Source organism: Opisthocomus hoazin, chromosome 25 (genome assembly GCF_030867145.1).
Source record: "Opisthocomus hoazin isolate bOpiHoa1 chromosome 25, bOpiHoa1.hap1, whole genome shotgun sequence".
NCBI lineage: Eukaryota > Metazoa > Chordata > Aves > Opisthocomiformes > Opisthocomidae > Opisthocomus > Opisthocomus hoazin.
The window spans coordinates 11,389,962-11,414,054 of NC_134438.1; the positions used below are offsets into that span (position 1 = coordinate 11,389,962).

General features: G+C 37.1%; 2 protein-coding genes across 10 annotated transcripts in view; both read left to right on the forward strand.

The window, feature by feature from the left end:
• Positions 1-24,093, forward strand: part of LOC104333520 (synaptonemal complex protein 1) — a 40,601-nt gene that overhangs the window by 2,883 nt on the left and 13,625 nt on the right. For 4 of the 8 annotated variants that reach the window (XM_075443080.1, XM_075443084.1, XM_075443082.1 and 1 more), the window contains exons 2-16: positions 191-300; positions 1,870-1,996; positions 3,201-3,566; positions 4,164-4,304; positions 4,912-5,051; positions 5,141-5,245; positions 5,343-5,442; positions 6,582-6,710; positions 7,248-7,367; positions 7,784-7,897; positions 18,085-18,179; positions 18,317-18,501; positions 19,424-19,500; positions 20,694-20,755; positions 21,884-21,988. In XM_075443080.1, coding sequence (XP_075299195.1) covers positions 1,906-1,996; positions 3,201-3,566; positions 4,164-4,304; positions 4,912-5,051; positions 5,141-5,245; positions 5,343-5,442; positions 6,582-6,710; positions 7,248-7,367; positions 7,784-7,897; positions 18,085-18,179; positions 18,317-18,501; positions 19,424-19,500; positions 20,694-20,755; positions 21,884-21,988 — 1,830 coding nt within the window. In that variant the 5' untranslated portion in view covers positions 191-300; positions 1,870-1,905. The remainder of the gene's footprint in view (positions 1-190; positions 301-1,869; positions 1,997-3,200; positions 3,567-4,163; positions 4,305-4,911; positions 5,052-5,140; positions 5,246-5,342; positions 5,443-6,581; positions 6,711-7,247; positions 7,368-7,783; positions 7,898-18,084; positions 18,180-18,316; positions 18,502-19,423; positions 19,501-20,693; positions 20,756-21,883; positions 21,989-24,093) is intronic. The other 4 variants (XM_075443087.1, XM_075443081.1, XM_075443085.1 and 1 more) reach the window with 4 other exon arrangements.
• LOC142364155 (synaptonemal complex protein 1-like) lies at positions 8,627-16,884 on the forward strand. Of its 2 annotated transcripts, XM_075443090.1 has the most exons (6): positions 8,627-9,789; positions 12,363-12,430; positions 12,619-12,692; positions 13,986-14,044; positions 15,208-15,277; positions 16,786-16,884. In XM_075443090.1, exons 1-6 carry the CDS (start codon positions 9,784-9,786, stop codon positions 16,809-16,811), a joined length of 303 nt encoding a protein of 100 aa, XP_075299205.1. In that variant the 5' UTR covers positions 8,627-9,783; the 3' UTR covers positions 16,812-16,884. The 2 variants fall into 2 exon arrangements, with proteins under 2 accessions (XP_075299205.1, XP_075299204.1); XM_075443089.1 differs by lacking the exon at positions 16,786-16,884 and having other exon boundaries at positions 15,208-15,806.

Consider the following 24,093-nt stretch of genomic DNA (forward strand, 5'->3'; position numbering starts at 1 on the left):
TCCCTTATACAATACCTAAATTGAGAAAACTTTGCCTAATGAAAGTCTGCTTCCAAGATTTAGATTGTTTAATGAACGAACCACCTTGCATTTGGTAATATGTACTTCAAACTCAAATATAAGATTTTTATCAGACTGGAAGACTGTAATTTTATTTTAACTTCTATTCTTTTACTATTTTTATTTAAAGGAACTACTAGAATCCAGAAATACATTTCTTCAGCAAATACACATTTTTGGAGAAAAACATGGACTTTGCCTAGGCCAAATTGATCTAACTGATAAGGACTTCATGATTCAGTGAGTCATTTCTCTTTCAAACAAATATTTACTAGCAGAGATAACAAAAAAAAATCAGCATTCCAGCCTCACTGCATCTTTTCACCTTCTGCAAACAACACAAAGAGAAAGTGTTCAGTTCCAAAGATATGTCCAGTTTTGGAGGAAGGAATGTGTGTCTTTCAAGACATGACTTCAACTCAGATTCTCTGAAATGATATATTAATTTTCTCAGCTGTAGCTAGGTATAGGTATTGCACAGAACCCAACATGTGAATCCTTCAAGGAAGATCTTTAAACCCCATTTGGTGTAAATTCTGCAAGAGGCATATACAGAGAATCCTGCTGCACACGTAGGAGTTTGATTTTCTGTAGTTTCCAAATACTTACCTACCTTTTTCATCTTTTCTGTCTTTCCTGTCTGCTCAGGGAAAGCCTAATAGTCTGGCAAATTGTCTTGTAAAGTCCTTATTTAATGGACATGAGATACAACATACTTTTAACCAGTGACGCTTTCACACATTTCACACATGCAGAGGGACAAGGGAGCAAGGAAAATATTTTTTCTACTTTCTTCTCTAATGGCTACTCCATTACCACTTAATCGCTAAGCAATACCCGAGAATGTCTGTACACGCACGTAAACTCAAACACAGCTGATGCTAGTGTCCATACAGACATTCTCTTTTTTTTCTAAAACTCTTATAAAAATTTTTAGAACACTCTTTTTCAGAACCTCTCTATAAAGTGAAATTACTGAAAAATAAGACAAGTTTTGAAAAAGCACAATAGCTATTCTGCACCATTTGTGTCACTGTCAGCTCTCAGTACACTTTGTAACGGTGAACATCAAAGCATCCAACCAGGAGTCCAGGCTCCTTCAATAATCAAGGGACAGAGAAAAGCTCTCTAGAGGGCAATACATCCTGTATGAGATTGATTTTTTTGGTCTTCATGGGATGCTTTGTACTCTTAAAGGAACAGAGGCTCTTAAATTTGGAACCTAATGTAAATTAGGCAGTGCTTAATTGGGGCAAAGCTGACTTTTACTGCATAAAAGAGTATATACATGGGGAAGAAGAGATATTCTATGCTGGCCTTTCTAGGCTATTTTCCTGTATTTACTTGCTTCAGATTTCCATAATAAGTGAATGAAGCAAATTCACTAAAAGCCCATCTTTGTGCAGAAACAGATCATCCACCACATCCACATTAGTGCAAATGTCCTAACTCATCCTGAAAGCAATTTTTTTCTATCCATTGAAGCTCCTTTTAATCTCTTCCTGAACTAGAGAATTTACCAATAATTAGTCTGATTCCGCTACATGGTTTTGTGTAAAATTAGGAGCAAAACAGTTCTAAATATAACTTGGAAATCTAGGAATGGACACTATCCTGAATCTGTACTGTCAGGACAATCAAATGTTTTGCAACCTCATTACGAGTGTTATGTGACCACACAAAGCTCTGATTTTCTTAAGATCTGCAAACTGTTTCATATTCTGCAGTTTTCTGGTTTTAGCTCTGTAGCTAAACCTACCCAGCAATTCTTTCTCACATGATGTTTCTCTTACTTTTCCATTTCTCTAGGTTGCCTTCTTAAAAGTCTATCGCACAGCAAAGTGAATGAAACAGTGCAGCTGGGAGCAGAATATGGCAAATACATTTGTCGCTGTATCTGATGGGTATTGCCTTCCTGAGCCCATACAATATTATGGTGAGTAAAGCAAAATTTATATTATTATGAAAAAGCAGTACAGTAAAATCAGTATCTGTGGAAATTCCCCTTATTTTCTTTGTTTGTGTTTATCTCTGCAAGCTTTTAGAAATTACACATTTGACTATCACACCCATACTGAAAGAGTATTGAAATATACTAGCATGTGCTTATACAGACTTTTGTACACAGTGTAATTATGCTGACTGATCATTTCGTATAAACATTACTGGTGCTGTCTCCCTTTGACTTGCATGAAGAAAATACAGGTTTTGTTACAGTATTCCAGATACATTGTAGACAGACAATGGTTATTCTATACTTTATAGAACTATAATTGCAGTAACTAATTTGATTCTGGATGGGTAAAAGTAGGATCCAAAGCCCATTAAAAATAGAGACCTATAAACTGCTTAAAAAAAAATTTTCCAATTTGTTTTTACGGAGATTTGAACAATCCCAAAAGAAGAATGAAACATGATGCATGTTGCACAAGCTTTCTTCAGTACAGCTGTTTACAGTTAAGGGGGGGCTGGATAAAATTAAAACTCTACAGACAGAAAGGCAGGAAGAAGGTCTATTCATAATTCTGTACATGTATTTTGCTAAAATGAAATTTCTTAGCTGTAAAGGATTATATATTGAAAAACACTAAATAAAGCAAGCCTCTGCTTTTTACTGTACTGACTTTCAACTTTAAGACTCCAGTCACAGTAATTTTCACCACTCTATAATTTCTGGACCATCTTCCTCAGGCCCTTGTTGTGCGACATTTTTGAAATTATGCCTGAAATACAGATCAATAACAAACATTTTGCTCATTAACAAATTCACTTACTTATGGGAACATATTCTTCTGTAATGGGGACAACTAATAAAAATAACCTTTAAGTGTAAAATCAAAAGGTAACTATATCATCATTTGGCAAGTGATACTCAATTATGTACTAACAAGAATCCAGTGGTACCCATATGACATTGTCCAAAACGTTACCGAGCTATTTTCACTACATCTAAGGTTTTACTTAAAACCATTACAGGTAGCACATTTAAAAAGAACGTGTCAGATTGCCCTTCTGAAAATGCGTTCCTCTAATATTTATGATTAAACACTTAATCTACAAAATATTTAAAAACTTTCAAGTAGCTGGTGTTGACATATTCTTCAGGTTTTGATTTAATTTTCAATCCCTTGTGTATCTAGATGTTTTACCGGAGCACATCAACTATCAGCTGCAAGACACCGATTTTCAGACTGTGCCTTACTGCCAGTACTCAACAGTTCAAATTCCTCCTCCAGTTTTACAGTCACCACCTTCTCAGTGCCCATACAGCACATATGGCCTGGACTCTCAGTACAGCGATGGCCAGTGTATTGTCAGCAGCTGTGAATTAAGCAAACCCCCTTTCATGGCTCCCCACATTGATGACGGTGGATACCAAGGACTAAAACGGCCAAGATTAAACCACTCTTCTTTGAGACTGAAGGGACAGGAGGAGCTGTGTGTTGTGTGTGGTGACAAGGCCTCAGGCTATCACTACAATGCACTTACCTGCGAAGGCTGTAAAGGTAAGGGAACAGGATAATCTGTATCTCACCCAGGAATGTGGCCCCAGATAGCTCAACATAATGTTCCACATCCGTGATTTAAGCAAACAGATTTAATTATTTTTTAACTTGATGTTTCTACAGAGGATTGTAATTTATCTAAGGAACGCTTTATCTAACACACTTACTCCATGTTCATATTTTTATAACGTTTTTTGAAGAAATGCTTTCACAGCGTGTATTTAATATGAGCATTTCATGCAACTGATTTTTGCATTATTTATTCACTAGAATAGTGTCCATTTAAGCAGGTGCTGATTTTCTCATGACCATTTATTATAGATTTACTTCAGTGTTATTAATTTTACTTATTATTAAAATTAAAAACTAGTAATAATTACTTGCTATTTCTATTTTAACTTGATATATGGGAGCTGTCCTGATCAGGTAAGGAAAACAGTGATTAATGTTAGTCAGAAAGAACATGCAAATTTAAAATCAAGGTTATATTTCCACTGTAAAAGAAAAAAAAAATCCCAAAGGGAAGTTTAATTCTTTAAATCATTATGCGTAAAGCTCCTTAGATTCCTTCAGTCATAACCTGATCCTTGTCTGTAGGCTTCTTTCGACGTAGCATAACCAAAAATGCAGTGTATCAATGCAAGAATGGTGGTCATTGTGAAATGGACATGTACATGCGAAGGAAGTGTCAGGAATGTCGCTTGAAGAAGTGTAAAGCTGTGGGAATGCTAGCAGAATGTAAGTGCTCCTTCCATGCTGGCTAATTTACTAATCAACTCAGATAAAACCTTTTCCAGAATCAATCCTTTCTCCTCATAACAGCTAAATGGTATTGGTCTAAACTTCATTTAGCTGTAGAAAAATTTAACTTTGGATTCTGTAGCACCTGTAGCATCTTCATCTGCAGAAACAACCAATGCTTGGGAAGTATCTCCTGAAATTAAGAGGACTGCTATTCAAGGACATTACTAGCAAAAAAAAGAGTACTAGCAAGAGACAGCTAAATATCCTGAAACTTGACGGGACAGCAGAAAGCATATCAGATGTGCTTTTGTGTTTGGAAAAAAAAATAAAATTGCACAATAGTTTTTAATTAAAAATTTTCGTATGTCAGAGCCACAAGTAAGATAACAAAAGAAGACTGCAAACACTCAGATCTTTGGTGGATACTGAACACTAACTGGGCTAGTGAATAAAACATTGCCATATTCTCTAGGAAGTGTAGTTCCTTATAGGTGACGGCTCCTGTGATGCAAGGTTCGTGTTAGCTATGAATAAAAATGATTATTTAAAATTGTAATTATTTGAATATATATGTATTGATACACACTTCCATGCCTCACAGGCTTGCTGACTGAAGTACAGTGCAAGTCAAAGCGACTCAGGAAGAATTTCAAACAGAAGAGAAGTTTTCTTTGCAGCGTAAAACTGGAAGATGAGAGACTGAATAGTAAGCATGTATCATCTACAACAAGATCTGGAAAAGTGGGATATTTTTCTCTTTAAAATACCTCTTTTTATCATTTACTTTTGCCCCAAGTCATTGTCACTTGATTGATTTATTTTTTTAACAGATCCCAGAGAAGATGGAACTTACTCCAGGAGAACATCAGCTTCTTGACCACATTGTAGCAGCACACCAAAAATACACAATTCCCCTTGAGGAAGCAAAGAAGTTTGTACGTATACAGAACAATCAGCCTGAATTGATAAGTTACTATTATCCTAAACACTGTATCTTGGGTATACCAGATGTCTAAATGCTCTTTCATGCAGCTACAAGAAACTGCAAGTCCTGAGGAAAGTTTTCTCCGTCTCTCTGAGACAGCAGTTGTCCATGTACAAGTGTTAGTGGACTTCACAAAAAGACTTCCAGGTAAGTTCCTTCTGTTGGGAAATGTTACAGAATAGTGTGACTCTTTTTTCTTTTAAGAGGCAGAAACCATACTGATGGGATGAATCCGAGAAAAACACAAGCTTTAAGAAAACTCTCATTCAACTTACTATTTTGTCTTTCAATTCTAACGATCAGAGTTACCATTTGCTTGTCATGAGGACAAGTTAGAAGCATTCACTTCAAAAGCTTACTATGATTAGATTTCTTTTCCATTTCTGACATGGAATAGAGACATTTAAAGTATATGGGCTTCAAAATACCATCTTGAGTGAATTACTATTTTAACACATTCTCTGTAATCCAGTTCAGTTTGCAATTTATTATTGTCATCAAAGAAACAAGCAGATGTTCCTTCAAAGGAAAAGGCAGCATAGAAGGGACTAACCAGGTGCTTCTATTCGTATTTTCCTTTAACAAAGAACAAGGGAACATGCAATTAAATTCACTACATTTCAATGTAAAATTGACATAATAACATTTGACAGAGAGGGTGATAATTTTTTCTTTACTCTTAAAGTTGTAAAACTTGCTGACAAAAGTCAATCAGCATGTCTAAAGCAGGTATTTGGTGTAATTTATCACTACTGTGGAACAGATCTGAAAGAATGGATGAGCTGTTTGTTTTCTTATGTTACATACCCTGCTTTGATCAGGATTAAGAAAAGAAAACAAAGTTCCTTTGCTCTTGAATTATAAGTCTATCAAAAGACTAACACATTTTTTAAAAAGATCAGATATTAATGAATAAGGACAATATCCACAGCCACTAAGCAATGTAGCAAATTTCTAAGGTATTAGGCCATGGGATATAAATCAAATTTTAAGAAGAAATTTTTGATAAAAATCTTGCTTGGTCCCAAAATTTTTATTTGTATCTTCCTGTGAATATTCTAACACTGGACACTGACAACTGCACTTTGGTTTTGTTTTTTTTTCCTTTGGTCTAACTTGCAAACTAGCAAGAAGGATCCAAATAGTCTTTGGTACATGCATCTTTTAACTATGGCTCCTCCTTTCAAGTAAAGGCGTTTATTAAAAAATCATTTTATCAACTCATGTTAGAGGCTTAAAGGAAGCCACAGCCATCCTTGATTCTTAACATGTATCTTCCTCTGCAGGATTTGAAAGTTTAGCTAGTGAAGATCAGATCGCGCTGTTAAAAGGGTCAACAGTTGAGGCAATGTTTTTGCGTTCAGCCCAAATATATAACCAAAGAATTAGTGAATGCGAACCATCAACAAGTGAAAGTAAGTTTGACTAACCGGCTTCGTATTAACACCAGTAGGAGGTTCTGCCATTTTGAAACAACTTTCATTCATTTTAATTCACTTAATCTCAAAGAATTATATATTCCAGCATAGTGGTACTTAGAATAGTACTGGTCATGCCCACATACCTTCTATAGGCTTTTTGTTTTTTTGAAGAGCATGCAAAAAAAAAAAAAAATTTAACAACCCAAACTATAATTGGATCTCTGTTTTCCTCCCATTGCTTCCAAGCAAAGAGCGACGTTTTTGAGAGTTTGCAGAAATTCTGGGGTGGATGGATAATATTAGCTATATTAATGATATATTATATATTGTGTCAAGTTTAACACAAAAGACTTTGACAAACAATGATGCAACAGATAAACATGGTGCTGGATGCCAAAAAGAACTATTTTTTCTACCTGCATGGGTCTGGCAGAAAGTCACACATTTTCAGGTATTTATCTGCAAAGCAGATACACACAAATATTTAAAGTCACATTAAGCTTGGCTGGGAACTGTCATGTCTTGCTCCAGGTCATGTAAGACTTTCTGATCATGGGACATGTTGTCACATTCAAAACCTTGATAAAACCAGCATTTATTCCATGGAAATGTCTCACAATGAAGAGAGTCCAACTTCCACTACTACCACAGGTAATGGAGGTCTCAGAATCAAAATACTCGGGAATCTTTTGCTTTGCTGGTCCTGTTCTTAATCATACTGAGCAACATTGTGAGTGTGGCCACTGCTTGTTCTCATTCTCCTCTCTTCTTCCTCTCCCCTCCCTCGAGCTGCTTTGTTACATGTGCAGGCATTACACCCTTACGGAAGGAAGACGCTACGGTCGTGTTTGCTTATATCCCAGGTTAAAGCCTTGAGCCATATTTATCAAAAGCTCCACAGTACAGCTGCAATACCACTTTTGTTACTACTTTAGAAACACTGTTTTCACCAAGTCTGGCCATGGAACAGCCTGGAGCCTTAAAAGATTAAGACAAAGATGATTCGTAATAGCAGCGCCCGTTTCTGCACTGAAATAACATTCTGATTATTGTATTTCATTTTTAAGGTATAACCGAGGAGTTTATTACCGCACTGTTTTACTTCTACAGAAGCATGGGGGAACTGAAAGTGACTGAGACCGAATATGCCCTGCTTGTAGCAACAACCGTGTTCTTCTCAGGTAAACCAGGAGCCGACTGGCTGTGACGCGAGTTACAACGAGCGTTCACCGGCCCCTGGCACAGCCCGCCGCCACCCACTGGGCCCTCGGGTGCGGCTGCGCCCCCTCCCGCCACCCCTCCGCGCGCCCAACGGCCCCGCCGCCCGTCCAGCCGCCCCTCCGCGCCCCCTGCCTCCGCCCACCCAACGGCCGCGCGCGCTCCCGCCCGCTAACCGCGCTCTCCCGCCGCGCTCCCTCAGATCGCCCGCTCCTGAGGAACAAGCGGCACGTAGAAGAGCTGCAGGAGCCGCTGCTGGGCATCCTCTACAAGTACTCGAAGATCCACCACCCTGAAGACCCCCAGCATTTCGCCCGCCTTATCGGGCGCCTCACGGAACTGCGCACCCTCCATCACAGCCACGCGGAGGTGCTGATGACTTGGAGAACAAGGGACCCCCGGCTGACCTCCCTGCTCTGCGAGATCTGGGATCTCCACTAGGCCATGCCGACCCTCGCGGCGGCGCGCAACAGCACCGCGTTCTCCTGAGGGTCGCAACTCCGCCCCGCCTCGCCTCGCGCGGCCCGGCACGCGCCGCGCCCGCCGCCTCCCCGCCCGCCTCCATCGCGCGCTTTCGCTTCGCGCCTTTTTGTCCTCCCTCAGCAGCCGGCGAGTTCGGGGTGTTAGTGCGCGCGTCATGAGGTGTCGGCTCTGAGAGCTGCCCTTTTCCCCGAAACCATGGAAAAAGAAAAACCGTTTAAATTGTTCGTGCCGCCGCGCCTGAGCGGTGGCCAGGTGTCTGCAGTCAAACCCCAGACGAGCACGCGGGCAACGGGGCTGTGCCAGGTAAACGGTGCTGTCGCCTGCCTTGCGTCGTGTTGCTCTGGAGGCGACGGCTGACAGGGCGGGCGGCGGAGCGGGAGCGGTGGGAGGGAGCAGAGGCCCTTCTGCGGGGACACGGGGGTGCGGTCCTCCCGAGTAGTCCCCAGGCAAAGTCCCGATCCTCCGTCGCGGAAAGCACACGCATGTGTATGCGTGAAAATGTGTGCGCTGAACTCATTTTTCTGCAAACTGTTAAGATTGGTGCTGGGGGGGAAACATCTCAAATTTTTATTTCAGAGAGTTTACTTTTTTCTATCAAAACAAAAAAGAATCTTCTCGAACATCTGCTATGTATTTTAACTGTACACCACCACCGATACCCTTACTGGCTTTGATTTATTGGTCCCACCAGATCAAGTGTGCAGTGAAAATGTTCTGTCGCTATGCTCTTGAGTTATGTGAATTCAACAAGATATTTTTTCATGGTGAGGCTCATTATGGAGTGTAATAGTTCAAATGTGATATTCTGACAGGAATTGAGTTATGCTATTTACAAGACAAATTTCTGTAATGTTTAAAACACATTGTAAAATGAATTTTTCATGCTAAAACATAGTCAAATGTGTTTTAGAAGTACTCATAGGAGTACAGCAAAAAAGAAGTATTAAAGATTGGACTTGAAAAAAGTAATTTTGGTTAATGAGTCATGTACCATGCAACTATGTACAGGCTTGCAATAGCTAACAAGTTCTTGTCATCAGAAGCTTCTACTTTGGCCACAGTGTAGTTTATAAAGCAAACTACAAAACAATAGTTTGAAAAGCCACTCTGAAGTAAGAAGCAAGCAGGAGATTTCCAAAGCCATTATCAATACCTTGGGCTTTGAAAATTGTAGGTAGCTGATTTATTAATGGAAAATTCTGTTTTTGCATTAGCTGTGCTTTTTTTCTGGATGTTATAATCCATTTTTACAAATCTACTAAGAAACTGACTTTTAAATTTGTGCAGGGTTTTAACAAATGCCCAGATGATGATTTTAATTTGCCATTTGTAATGATGAGTACACTGAACCGTGGTGAAATCACTGATGCAGGTAAGACTAAAATAAGCATTTAGCTTGCACATTCTTTTAAAATTTTTTAATATTGACATTTTTCATGAGTAGTTTAACAATTTCATAGCTGTAACGCTGTTAAATACAGTTCCACTGTTATTTTTTTAAAAAATGCATTTATCACAATCTCTTCCTGTTTCAGATGCGATTTCACAGCAAGTAAAACTTTCCTGTGAGATAGACGAAGAGGTCAGCTAAGTGTAAACTCTGCATATCTGATTTCTTAGGGCTTCCTAATTTGTTCCCAAAACAGTGCCTAAAGCACTGTTGAGTAGTTACTTCAGGGCTAAAGGAAGTAGTCAAAGGGGAATAGTAATTTTCTGTCTCCTGTTTAAAGCTGAATCACTTAGAGGAGGTATTTCTGATTCAGTGAACATGCTTGGAGGTGAACCTTTAAATATTAAGGTGATTTCAAAGTTGTTGGTTTTTTGTTTTGTTTTGTTGGTTTGTTTTTTTAAATTCCTGCGGAGTCTGGGAGTTTTAATCAAAATAAGGTTTAGGCATTTAAATACCTTTCTGAAACCAGTTCTAAACAGTCTGTGGACAGGTAGAAGGATTGAAGTTGGAGTATTCTTTGGAAAACTGAAGCAGATAATCCCAATTTCCTTGTTTGGCTTTATTTTATCTATGAAGCAAGGAGTTTAGCAAAGAGGTTTCCTCAGGCATTTGATTGTTCTCATAGCATCTTTACCAACGTTTTTCTGCTTTAGTATAGCTCAGTAAAGCTTTTTTTTTTTTTTGGTGGTAGCTTCCTGTGCTTCCCAGATATGAAATGCTGTTTGCTGCAACAAAATGGAACATATTTCTTGCAGTCTTCCCAGTGATTTTCGTATCCCTGAGAACTAAATTTCTTTTAGCCCTAGCAGCTATTAAAATACAGTCAGGACTGTAATAATATCATGATGCAGCCAAAACAAGGATAGTATTAGGTGATGACATACCTAAAACAAACTGCAAATTTGCCCTGTACTACTCTTACCTGCCTAAACCACTGATCAAGATCAAGTGCTGCTTGTACAGTGCTCTAAAGGCCTTCTAAGAGCACAAGGTTGGTTGTTTTTTTTCCTGCATTGTGTATGAGTTAACTGCAAAATCGTATCACAGGTAGTCTTGGATGAGATCTCTGAAGCTGATTTTACTTAACTGAGCAGTAGCTGTCAGAATAAGAGGAGGGAAATGGTGTGAAGAACCTAACGGAAAGAATCTTGTCTCTACTGATAATTCCAGCAAAACTTTGATTGAGTTTTGGTGGAGTGCAGTTATCCATATCCTTAAGGCTATCTGTTTAGTGATGTCACTATATCTGAAGGCAGTGGGGTATTTTTCATTTGTGTAAGTGTCTCTTACTTGTGCTGTAATGTCTGTTGATACATACACAGTGGATATACAAAGGTATAAACTTTGATTCCTGATTGTATATAAGCTTGTGTCACCATCTGTGGGAAAAAAATTTGCTTGTGTTATTTCTAAGTGATAAATATGTATCTAAAACTTTCTTAATTAAATAGCATTTGAGATTAAATTGTGGAACCTATTTTAATAGAATGTGGAAACAATGAATGAATTGTATTCAAAACTCTACAAAGAGGCTGAGCAGATCAAGCGGTGGAAACTAACTGTAGAATCAGAACTAAAGCAGAAAGAAAGAAAATTGCAAGAAAATAGAAAGATTATTGAAGCACAGCGTAAAGCCATTCAAGAATTGCAGGCCAGTATTGTACAATATACACTGAATATGTAAAGTAAACAGAAAGTTCTTCCTGATTTAATATGAAAACATTATTCATACAATTATATATTAAAGAATGTTGGAGAGATTGAAGAAATTTTGAACCGTTAATGCGATGACTTCAAAGAAGCCACTTGGCTAGATACCAATGACCTATGTTTCTACTGTTCTTGAAGGAAAAAGTAACATTTTGGGTTTTAAAAATGGTTTTCCTCTTTTTAACAATATGCATTCCATCTTTGTGTTATTTACATGCACATCATACTGTGGGTGTGCAGAAACTTGTTCAAGACTGAATAAGCTTTTATTCTCCTGGTATGTGTAAAGTGTGCTCATGCATATTTCTGTATTCAACACATACAGGAAGGAGTGCACTCTGCTTTATCACAGTTTCTTATCTCGCTGGTAGTGATGGACAGCTTTTTGACTGAAATACATATTTTAGACAATTTATTGGTCCTTCTTTTTTTGTGGTTGTCATTTGTTTGTTTGCGTTTGCTTTGGTAACCTGAGTCATCTTTGGTTGTTTGACTTTTGCCTTGAGAAAACAGTTATTCTGAGAAGGGGTGCACACAGGTAGTGTGTGAATGCATGTGTGAATAACATACTTGCGTTTCAGTTGCTGGTAAATTATTGTTTAGTATTATGTCCTTCATGCAAACTGTAACAAAAGATGGCTCAGCATGTAATATCAGATAAAACAGATATCTGTCTTCTGATGCAGAAAATGAGTTTTTCATGTGAGATTTCAGAAATGAAAGTTTATTTCTAGTGCATTTTTTGATAACAATGTTTTTTTTGTATTTGTTCCCTGTGAAATTAGTTTGAAAATGAAAAACTAAGTTTAAAACTGGAAGATGAGATATGTGAAAATAAAGATCTCTTAAAAGAGTAAGTAATACAATCAAATATATTTTTGTGAAAATAGTTTTCGTGCTGAGAACTGCATTAGAATGGGAAGTTACATATAGCTGTTAAATTGTAAATGTCATCAGGGCATTTACATTGTTACTACTTAGGTATGCAAAGTGACATGCATTTCTGTGACAGCATATTACGGTATTTTTTCCCTCTTTTAGAAACAGCGCTTCAAGGCATCTGTGTAATCTGCTGAAGGAAACCTGTACTCACTTCACAGAGAAGTCCACCAAATGTAAATGCTGTTTAAATTTTGGTTTATGAAAGTAAATGTACTTCTAGCTCTCTCTAAATTCCTGAAGGAAAAAAGCTATCCATCATTCTGTTCCAAATACGTTCTTTGGCTGAGAGGGACTGTGTACGGCTCTGCATTAGAGTGAAATCAGAAGTGAAGCCGTAGGTCTAATACATGTATGTTTTGTAATGGTAAATCCAGAGGTTTTCTGAAGTCGGTATGATTGTTTGCCGAAAGTTTACAAGCCTGGGAGCTATTTCAGTGTCTAAACACTGATACAAGTTTAAAGCAGTGTAAGCAACTCTGATTAGCCCCTAGCAGCCACTCCAGAGGAGTGCAGGTCTCCACTGACGTTTTTCAGTTCCATCCAGATACCTTGAATATATTAACGGATATGAGGTGGCACTTTCATGCCTGTGTTTAGGCAGTAGAATCTACGCTAGTTACCTTTCCCAGCTCTCTTTAACAAATTTCCAGAGTTGGTGTTATCCTGTTTGGAGCAGCTAGAGATTTGTGGGGAAAAAAGGTCTAAACTGCAAGACACTATGAGTAATTAGCATTCCTCTCACTAAATTGACCAGGGCAAGACAGCTGAATAACTTAACAGAGTTTAAATTTTTTCAGGTTTTAAAATATGTTCTTGACTTGGGATTTTATTCTATATGAAATTCAGGATTGTTATTATAATCTTTAACATTTTACTAACTTGATCCTGGATACTTAAGAAGTATCTGTTTCCTTTTAGCCTTGCTTCTACAAACACCCATGTATAGATGTACTGTACTTATTTGATAGTTGTGTTTCTTACTGTTCTCTTCTATAACTGTTTTCTTAGGGAAAAGTAATATCAATTCTGAAAATGAAAAAGATGGGAGTATTGTTACAATTCTATGACAGTTCTGTGGTCATGGGTATCTGCTGATGGGAAGAAATTCAGTGCTAAGCTTTATATATTAGTTTTTAAAACACTAACGTTTTTCATATACTAAGGTTCAACAACATTAATAGTATCAAAATTATTATGGTTATATAAGTTGATTCAGAATTACACTATTCACAGAAAAAGTGACATTGGGAAGGAGGTCTGAAAAGCTGAGCTTGTCTGATGTTTCAATGGAATATACATTTTCTCCAGATTATATAACTTGTGGCACACATTTCATAATGATTTTTTTAAAACAAAAGAGTCTATGATTAATTTTTTAATTCATTATGCTGTTTAAGCGTAATGACTTTGACAGCTGGTGTTCTTTTTCAAAAGAAAAACTTTATGGTACTTTCTTACTTTGATAGATGAATGTGAAAGAGAAGAAACAAGGCAACTATACATGGAACTTAATAATAATGTTGAAGTAAGTGACGCAGCTTGTTAAAAGGCTCAAATCTGATCCAAGGTGTATGGCTATGTTGAGATATCTGAGTTACTTGCATATGTTGAGATACTTTTCATACAAAGCACATGCTCTATTTAATAAAGTGATTAGAACAATCATGTGTGATCCAGGAAGTTGGATTTTCAGTCCCTTTTCAAGAATTATTTTTGTATTGTATAGGGCACATTTCACCGGATAAAACGCAACAGTGTTTGGACTGTAGATCTGTGTGATCTGTATGATCTGCTTAGTGTTAGGTGACTGCCATAACTTCTGTTTTCTTTTTGTACTCTGTTTCACCTATCTGGTGATTTTACAGAATGGCTGAGGTTGTAAGCATCCTCTGGAGAACATCTGGAGAACTTCCCCTGGTGAAAGCAAGGTCAACTAGAGCAGTTTGTGTAGGGCCGTGTTCAGTCAGGTTTTGGGGTCATATATGTTAGGGTTATTCTGTTAGATAATTTTATTTAGTGTAAAATACAATATAAAATAAAGGTGAACAAAGAAAATTAATTTCAGTGTTGAGTGTGACACAGAACAGCAAAATTCAGAATGGAAACTGGTGATTTTGTGTGGAATAAAAAGTACAAGGTGTGAATATTCCTTGACTTAAAGAGAGTTTTTACCTTCTTAATTTGTAAAAGAACTGCAGTCTTGCCAAATAAATTAATTCATAATTTTGTTATTAATTATTCCAGTGTGGAAGGTATGACCTTCGTATCTTTATGATGGAGAAAGATGAGGCATCATTGTTTGGGACTGGTGAACTTGATAATTAAGCAGAGTCGGAGACTACATGGTATAACAGTTAGATATTAATTATAGGTTGTTGTAGCAACCAAGACAAGCACAACAACTCCTTCATTGTGTTAGAGATCTACAAACATGGATCAGTAAAAGTATTTCACGCTTGAAATTGTTTAGATCTTGAGTACAGAAATTCTTAAACTTCCAACTTCGAATAATTATAACATTCTGTTAACTCAAAATATGTTTATGCTCTCAATTTTGTTTTTAACTAAATTTCTCCTACTAATGTGAACTAGCTTGTAATACTGTTTCTTTACAATCCATAAACATAATTTTTCACCACTGAAATTACTTAGTTTTATATGAATGTATATATTTAATTTTATTTCCAGAGAATGATAATGGCATTTGAAGAGCTTCGTGTGCAAGCAGAGAACACCAGACTGGAAATGTGTTTCAAATGTGAGAATTCTGTTGATTGTGTTTATGCTGCAAGCTTAACAATTTTGTACTTCACAGATTTTATTGCATGCAGTTTCAGGCCGGAAAGATACAAAGTGTTAAAATGGTGAACTGTTAACACTGTGACAGTCTGGACCCTCTTTTATTCATGGTGGCTGCTGTTAAATGCCTGGTCCTTTGTATTGTTTTTCCATTGGGTCAGATTTGGAATTTTATGTTTCAAATAGTCACTCAAAATCTAAGTTTTGTGTGTGAAGTACAGTCTAGAGATCACCACTTATTTTACGTAGTTGGTTTATTTAAATACTAATGCACTAGTGTATAGTTACTGAAATTTTAATTAAATACTTGCTTTATTTCTGCTACTATGTGCCTGTTTCATTTTTACATGTGTGTTTCTGTTAGTTTCTAATAAAGAACTATGAAGTAATACATGAAATAGTGGACTAATTCTGTAGAAAGCTGGCACAAAAATTAATTTGTCTGATTAGAAAATAAATTCAAACATGAACTCAGTGATTACTCTTTAGGAAACAAATTGTAGAGCTGTACAATTTTAAGCAATCTTAAACTGGAAAATGTGTTTAACTTGGAGCTTATTCTAGCTAGTATGTTAACTATGGATATTACTATATCTCAAAAGTAAAAGAAGAAGCAGAAAAAGCGGACAAGTTTGAAAAAGAATACAAACTGGAAGTCAGTATGAAGGAAGAGCAGGTTTGCTCAGTTTTACAATCTAATAAGTACAGCTTTATTTTTGAAAAAATCTTGCAGTTTCTTTACTATTTAAACTCTGTTTTGCTTTTGTAACTTACTGATATATCAAATGAAAATAATCACTTTAGAAGTGCTTGGTTGTTAGTAAAATATTTCTATTTTGGAAGGATGGAGATTAATATTGCAAATAACCCTTTGATGGTATGTTCCTTCTATGCTATTTGGAATAAAATGTGAACTAGGCTGCTGTATTGTAACAAGGGACATCTTAGTGTCAGGATTTGAAAGCACTGTGTAAACACTGAATGCTCTTTCTGTTCTCTATACATACGCTTGCCTTTATAAAAGTGGCTTGTGCAGAAGCATTGAATTAGCAAAGCAGTCACCACACCTCACATTTAAGAAAGGTGTACTTCATCTCTTGTAAGAAGGAAGGTGGGAAGAAGAATTATAATGCATATCAGAACCTAGGCTGGTAAGAGAGTTTAGGAATCTGAGATTAGAGTAGGTTTTTTGTAGTGGTGGTGAGGTAGCCAAGATTAAGTTGAAGATTCTGCTAACTTTAGTGATGTTCCAGTATCTTTTAGTCTGTTGGAATTCATGTTTTGATTTTGAACTGCCGAGCTTTTTCATCCAGAGTAATATGACTTGATCATTATTGGACTAAGACCAACCACCTTATATAACTTGAATGACAGCCATTGTATGCCAATCATACATGGTGCACAAATGAAAATGAGAATCTGTCCTTTGTCCTAGATTGCATTATGATATTATTTTAATTTTGTTAGATTTCAGTTCTTACCATACAAAGTGATGAAAAAGATGATATAATAAGAGACATCAGGACTCAGCTGCAGGAATCCAAAAATAAGATTGCTGACTTAGTAGAAGCAAAAAGTAAGAGTTCTCACTGCTATGTTAAAATGTAATATTCGTTATAGAAGTATAGGAAACAGGATTGTGGTAATTTTACCCTGTTACCAGTCAGTAGCAGAATTTTGGAGCCTTGAAGGCCATATTTTTGCTTGGAACAGAAGATGCTGGACTGTGATCAGGACTGGTAGTGTGATGTGTGTATGCATAAAATCTAGACCCTTATTTCATAACAAAGGTTTTCCCTTTAGGCCTAGGTGGCATCCTGGTTTTATATTGACATGACAGCTTCTTTGCAAGGGATTTTTCTTGTACACGAGAGTTTATGAAGAGTAAATGTTATACTGCTGTAAAGGTGCCATATACCCTTCATTCCTTTTCTGTAACAGAAGTGAGTTTTACCAGGATGCTATATAACCCTGCCCCAGTTCTGGAAACTTCCCATTTCTAGTTGAACTTGTATAGTAAACATGGCATGATAGTAGATAATAGTGTTGTTACTGGGTTGATCTGTTTCAAATAAAGTTATTGAAAGCTCTTCAAAGTATATTTGTTCAGTAGTCCATAAATAGTAGCCTTGTTCTGTGTTAAAGGAGACATATTTTCACATCTTTGCCAAATAACCCCCCAAAATGTCACAGCTTTTAAATGGAACCTATTTGCAAATAGGCAAAGGATTGACTGGGATTGGAAGTACAACTATTTTTGAAGTGTTCTTTTTTAAGGGTGAGTCAAGCAGTGAGAGCTTTTGAAGACTGCAAGGGGAAAATACATTGCTTGAGTTTTGCAAACATACAGTCAGGTGCCGCTGAGGAAACTTACTTTTCAGAACTTGATTTTGAGTATTTTTAAGCCATTTATTATAAAATATTTATAGTACATGATGCAAGTATGTTTGTTCTTTAGAACTGAGGCAATTTTCAGCCTCCCCCTGCCCCCGGGAGTGGGGAGGAAGGTTTTAGTATTGGTTTAATGCCAGATGCATATAAGTGGCTGCCTTTTGTTACATTTTGTAGATATGTGTAATTTTGCATTTTGGTTGCTGATACTTCATAAGTTGAATAATCATCTTGGAGATGTTTTCCTTAACAATGACGTGAATACGTTACGTAATTTAAGTTGTAGGAATGTATTTGTCTGTAAAATAGAAATGCAAGAATTTTTTCGTAAATATCCTATTTTTCTTCAATGTGAGCATATATCTTTTTTCTTAGGACGTGAGGGAGAAATGCTAAAGGAATCCCAGGTAAAGCAAGAACACCTGAGGGCAGAACTGGAAGAGGCCAAAGTTTCATTGCAAAAAAGAGAGGTACAGCTTGCTTATAACTTTCCAGTATATATAGATTAGACGAGTAATTGCATAAATTATTACTGATACTTTAGATATGAAACAATTGTATCTGTTTGTTGCAAAACATGTTTAGAAATTATATAATTTCTTTGTAGGTTACTCAAAAAACCTTAGAAACTGAATTGGAGACTGCAGTGAAAGCATTAATTGAGGTCACTGGAGAAAAAGAAGCGCAGGTGGAAGAATGTAAAAAAACTAAGGCTTTGCTCACATCCCTGAGAGAGGAGTATGAGACTTCTGTTTCCAGTTTGAAAAGCTTGCTGCAAAAAGAGCAAAACAGGTAAATTAAATAGATTAAATTCGACGAATGATCTTAGAGGTAAAATTCTAGATTACCGAGCTGCTGGGTATAAAACCTAAACTTCATATGTGATCTGGTGTAATTAAATATTTTGGTAATCACTAATAACTTAAAAAAAAATATCCTTCACCTGTCTGGTTATTTGAATTTTTAGCACTTGAGGGTTGTTATGCTGTTTGATTTTTTTGTGCATGCAGCTCTTAACTAACAGAGCAGTAATCTCATTTAGTACTTGACAGTTCTTCATTAGCAGAACATTTAGTGAGGATGATATTCCTTCATATGTGATAATAGTACTGTTTAATGCTGATGCCTATTATTAATATATTTCAGGTTTTCTGTATTTTTAAAAATTATGTATTTGTCAAATAACCTGATAGCAATTAAAATTAACCGTTATGAAAATGAGAACAGAGCAGCAAAGATGTATTTTAATACATTAACACAGCTGAGTTTTTCGAGAAACAGTGATTTTGGGTATGCAGCATTAAATTGTCTCCTAAGTAGTTGCAGTTTATGACAAATCCAAGAACAAAGGGATATGAAGATGAAATTTGTTTTTTTGACACACTGGTCTAAATGAACAGAATTTATTATAAATTTTTTCGGTTGTGCTGGTTGATATTGGTCTACAAGAAAGCAAAGTTTTTCCTCCCTCCCCTCCTCCCCAACTTTCATAATTCTATTTTTAAAAAATACAGGTTTATGTATGTATATTTTATGTCTGCTGTTCCAAAGTTGTAAAAGTGAAATATGATACAGTTTACAGCCAGATATATCACCTGCCTGTTGCAAGGCAAAGGTTCTTAAAATGCTTGTGGTAAGACTTTGTCTTATTGTCCTTTAAGTTTCAAGTGCAGTGCTTTGTACTGTACAAATTTTTTTTTTTTTTAAATTACAGTTTTCTTAGACTGGAGAAATATGAAAATGAGTCAAAGCTACTTACCTTGGAGCTCAGGAATAAGTCTGCTGAACTGGGTAAGATCTGTAGAAAGAACTAAAATGAGCTAGGTAACAATAAAAATGTTTTCTGCTGTTTTCTGAAAATAGACTGTCCCTATTGCTTGAAAAAATGTTTTTACAGTACACTGTACCTGTCAGGAATGCTTAAATTTATTTTTACTCATCTGACTCCCTTTTCTTTGGTAGTCATTGTAGCTTGCACCAGTGAAACAGCAGTGCTGTGCAGACCTCTAATAGTAAGACCATACATGCATGGATTCTCCCAGAAGTCATTTTTGGTTTCTCTGAATGCTTCCAGTTAAGACTGATAGCGCTGCAGATCTGTTTGAGAGGTAGTGTTAGACTGCTGAACAGTAGATTCCAGGAATGACTTCTGTAGCTTGTAGCAGAGACGAAACACTTGCATTAAACTTTCCTGCAGACCATTCTCCCCGTGTTGAATGTAGAATTACACTGACAATGGTTAGCTTTAAATATTGCTTTGATACCTTGTGATTTCTAGATATGCGCTTCTTAGCTCCAGAGTAAGAGATCTATCTTCAGCGCTGTTTTCCAAGTGTGCAGCATATGTCTCTAACCCTGATATGACAGACGAGAAATAAAGTTTTATGTCCTTGTATGTGCTGGGGGTATCTAAAAATGAGTGTTCAAAAGTTAACTGCTAATGCTTGTCTAGAACAGGGTGAGGTGTGATCTGTGAGAATTCCAGAGCAAAAATGAGTTTGGTATCCACTACTTGTGAAAAATACCAGTAATGTGAACATGCACATAGAAAACATTTTGAAATTACTAAGAAGTGGTTTCCTTTTTCAGCATATCCATGTGAATATCTTCATCAGTACAGACTTTTTTCTGGAAAAATGCAGATGCATCAATATTTGGAGATTACTCCTTTGTAAACAGTCTTACAGTCCATGGTATATTTGAAGCCACGATTATGGAAAACACAATAGGCTCTGAATTTTATTTAAGACAAATGATTAGTTTCTCTTCAGATTTGCTATTTGCTAATAAATTTATATTTGCTAGTGTCTTTCTGAACCATTTTTTCAACTCTACATTTAGATTAAGTCATAATTTAGCTTTAAAATTTCTGAACTTAATCCAACAAGTTTTGAAAATTGGGTACTGCAAAGGGATAAATGCTTTGTACTGCATGCTAAATAAGTAAAATTATTTCTGCTTAATTAATTTTACATGTGCTGTAGAAGAGATGACTAAACTGAAATGTGACAAAGAAATGCAACTTGAAGAGCTGTCAGAAACACTGGTAAATGCTCATTTTATTAGTCTCATGGCATTTACTTTTCATATGTAGTCTCTCTTGCTTTTTAAGTATCTTAAATGCCATATAGAAACACTGCCTAATCTGCCTTAATGTTGCCTTTTTACCTGTCTTTCAGATGACTGAAGTTTTTTCTTTGAAGGATTTGATGCTTTCCACTGTTTCTCTTGTTCTGTTCTGCTTTGTTCTGGTTTTCGTTGACAACATTTCTGGTCATTTCCTTCTTCATTCACACCTATTCAAATGCCACTCCCTGTGGATGTAAAGATTTTCCATTTTTAGTTATGCCTAGCACTCACTGTTTCATCATTCTGAACTTTTCTGAAAAATACTTTTTTTGTTTGTTTGTTTTTGTGATGAACATTAGCTCAAACCTTGTGAGCGCCATGCATATGACATTTGAGGCTGAGGGATCAACTAAATTTTGGCAGTAAAGATAATTCCTGGAGTGGCTAGCTTTCTTCATAATAATCTTCTGAAAATTAGGCATTGTAAAGACTCATTTTGGTGTTTAAATGATAACCAAGCTTCTGACACCACCTAAAAAAGGCAGTGGAATTTGTGAAAAGGTTATGTGTGACAACATGAAGAAACTGATAAGCAGTTTCATAGGTTTATGACTTTGCAAATCTGTTGTGATAATTTTGCTGTTTGAGGGGTGTTAGTTATGGTGAGGTGTCCACCATACTGCAGCTTTTAGTATCTAGAAAGCATTGAATGCTGTGGTGATGCATGTCCCTTCTCAGAGAAAACGTTTAAGAGCCTACAGAAAGGTCTTTTGGTTATAACACCCTGTTCCATGTATTCCTATGATACTGGGTGTTCTTTTCTTACTTATAGGGAAGTTTCCTGACATAATTAGCTCTGGTCTCTGTGAACCCTACTAAACTGTGACAGAGGCTCATTTTCTGGTACAGAAGTCTAAGCTATATGAAGTACACTTTTGATATAGGATTATTTTAGTTATGATCTTGTATTTACAAGTCTAACAGAAACTGCATCAGCTAAAGTAACGTAGTGCGAAACCAGGTTTGCCTTTTACCACATATGTTTGTTCCTTATATACTGTTCATTGAATTTTCTAAACTGAGTTTCACTGATGTGCTTAAACAGGGAAAAGTTGAAGGGCTTCTAGTGAAGAAGAAAGATCTCGAGGCTACTGTAGAAAATTTGCAGAAGAGAGAAGAAGAAACGAAAAATGTTCTCCAAATCAGAGAGGTCTGAATAAAGGGTGGTAGTAACGCATTTTTATAAATAGTTAGGTTACACATTATCGCTTGTATATAAGAACAGAAGAAATATCACATAGTCAGACCAGTGTTCCATCCAATACACTGCTCTGCTTGTGACAATGACAGCAGAAGATACTACCTAATAGGCAAGCCTGACTATTATCTCCTGTCCATTCCCCTTACATTCATATAGTAGCTGTATTAAGGACGTTTGAGGACACATCCCTGTCAGCTGCCTTTGCTATCAGTTTATGGACTTGCTCATGTTCACTTGTCTCATCTGTTTTTGAACTTCCTCATACCGTTTGCCTCCATAGCCGCCTGTGCTAAGAAATTCCAGAAGTTCTTCATGTGCTGTGGTTAAAAACTGATCTCTCTCCCCTGCTTCCTCTCTCCCTCCTTCCCTTCCTCCTCCCACATCAACTGCCTGCCAGTGCCTGTCATAGCAGTGTATCACCAAATATTTGGAGGAAATGGTATTCATAGAATTATAGAATCATAGGTTGGAAAAGACCTCTAAGATCATCAAGTCCAACCATCCACCCAGCACCACCATGCCTACTAGACCATGTCCTGAAGTGCCACATCTAGACATTTTTTTAACACCTCCAGGGATGGTGACTCCATCAATTCCCTGGGCAGCCTATTCCAATGTCTGACCACTCTTTCAGTAAAGAAATTTTTCCTAATATCTAATCTAAACCTCCCCTAATGCAACTTGAGGCCATTGCCTCTTGTCTTATCACTAGTTAGTTGGGAGAAGAGACCAAATTCAAAGCATTTAAATGTTATAAACTACATTACATTACATTACAAGGCTTGCCTTATCTTGTAATGGCAGCAAGTTTCTGACAGAAGAGTTTCGCTTTGTGGTTTGGGATGCATCCAAATTATTTGCTTATTCTATCACATAGTAGTGGAATTCTGTGATTTTTTTTAATATTTTTTTTTCATTTAAATGAATGCAAAAGCGCGTTATATCTGAAGCAAATGTCTTTATTTAAAATAATGTCCAAGGAAAGCTAATTTTGTCCGTAATTTTCCAGACCAGCTAGTTACGCTTACAATAGGGGACGCATTTAGCATTTGTATCAGAGTTCAATATCTCACATTACTTCCACATCACGCCAGAGAGATATAAAGATACAGTCTGGCTAATTTATGGCATATATGTAGTTTTGTTTCACAGAATCACAGAATATTCGGGGTTGGAAGGGACCTCCGTGGGTCATCTAGTCCAACCCCCCTGCCGAAGCAGACAAAATGTGCAACGCTGAGCCAAAATATCGTCTTGTTATTTGGAGATTGACCTCAACTCAATTTCTGACTTTGCAGATGAGGGCAGCAGTTTCTGAAAAATAGCCTGGTCAGAAAATCTGCCAACTTTCAGCAGAAAACATGCTTTAGCAGTTTACATGCTTTCTGCTTGATTGGTCCCTTATGCTCAGGCTTTTTTGCACCCAAGTGTCACAAAATACTTCTGACAACCCATGACACATCTGTCCACCGTTGCTCCTCTGTCGTTCCTCTGGGCTGCGTCTCAGTCCTTACCCTTTTCTGGCTTTGTCTATTGAGACTGCAACAAAACCCAGCAATTGTGAGTGGTGATCTGCACCACAGGTAGATTTTTTTTTTTCCAGCAGTCACTGAAATGGGTGGAATTCTCTCAATTTCCCTTACACATCTGTGCCTGAGTTAGTTATCATGATTCCTACTGTAGAAAGGCAGAGAAGAAACTGAGGCACAGTTTACTTCAGCCTAAAAAGGAATAGGTGCCTATAGAGTTCTGGCCTGGAGGGGCCTTTTTTACTGAACTGGAACCAATGCAGCTGCACCATAACCTACATCCATGGTCTACCTAAAACTTGAGTTGATGCCAGTCCCAGCTCATGCAGCTAGATGGGAAGTAGCTTGTTTGAGTCTTGCTGTTGTTACTGGTTTCATCCCTGAAGAGCGCAGGTAGCTTGTATAGAAGTCTCCAGTTCAGAATTACAGACTGGTTGAAGTGGGAGGGGACCTCTGGAGGTCATCTGCTCCAAACCCCTGCTCCAGCAGGGTCACCCGGAGCTGGTTTTCCAGGACCGTGTCCAG

What these genes read in the sequence shown, in the direction of transcription:
- LOC142364155 (XM_075443089.1), top strand. An exon ending in AATAAAGATCTCTTAAAAGA is followed by an intron (nt 12,431 to 12,618) that starts GTAAGTAATACA and finishes TCCCTCTTTTAG; the next exon opens with AAACAGCGCTTCAAGGCATC. An exon ending in CACAGAGAAGTCCACCAAAT is followed by an intron (nt 12,693 to 13,985) that starts GTAAATGCTGTT and finishes TTACTTTGATAG; the next exon opens with ATGAATGTGAAAGAGAAGAA.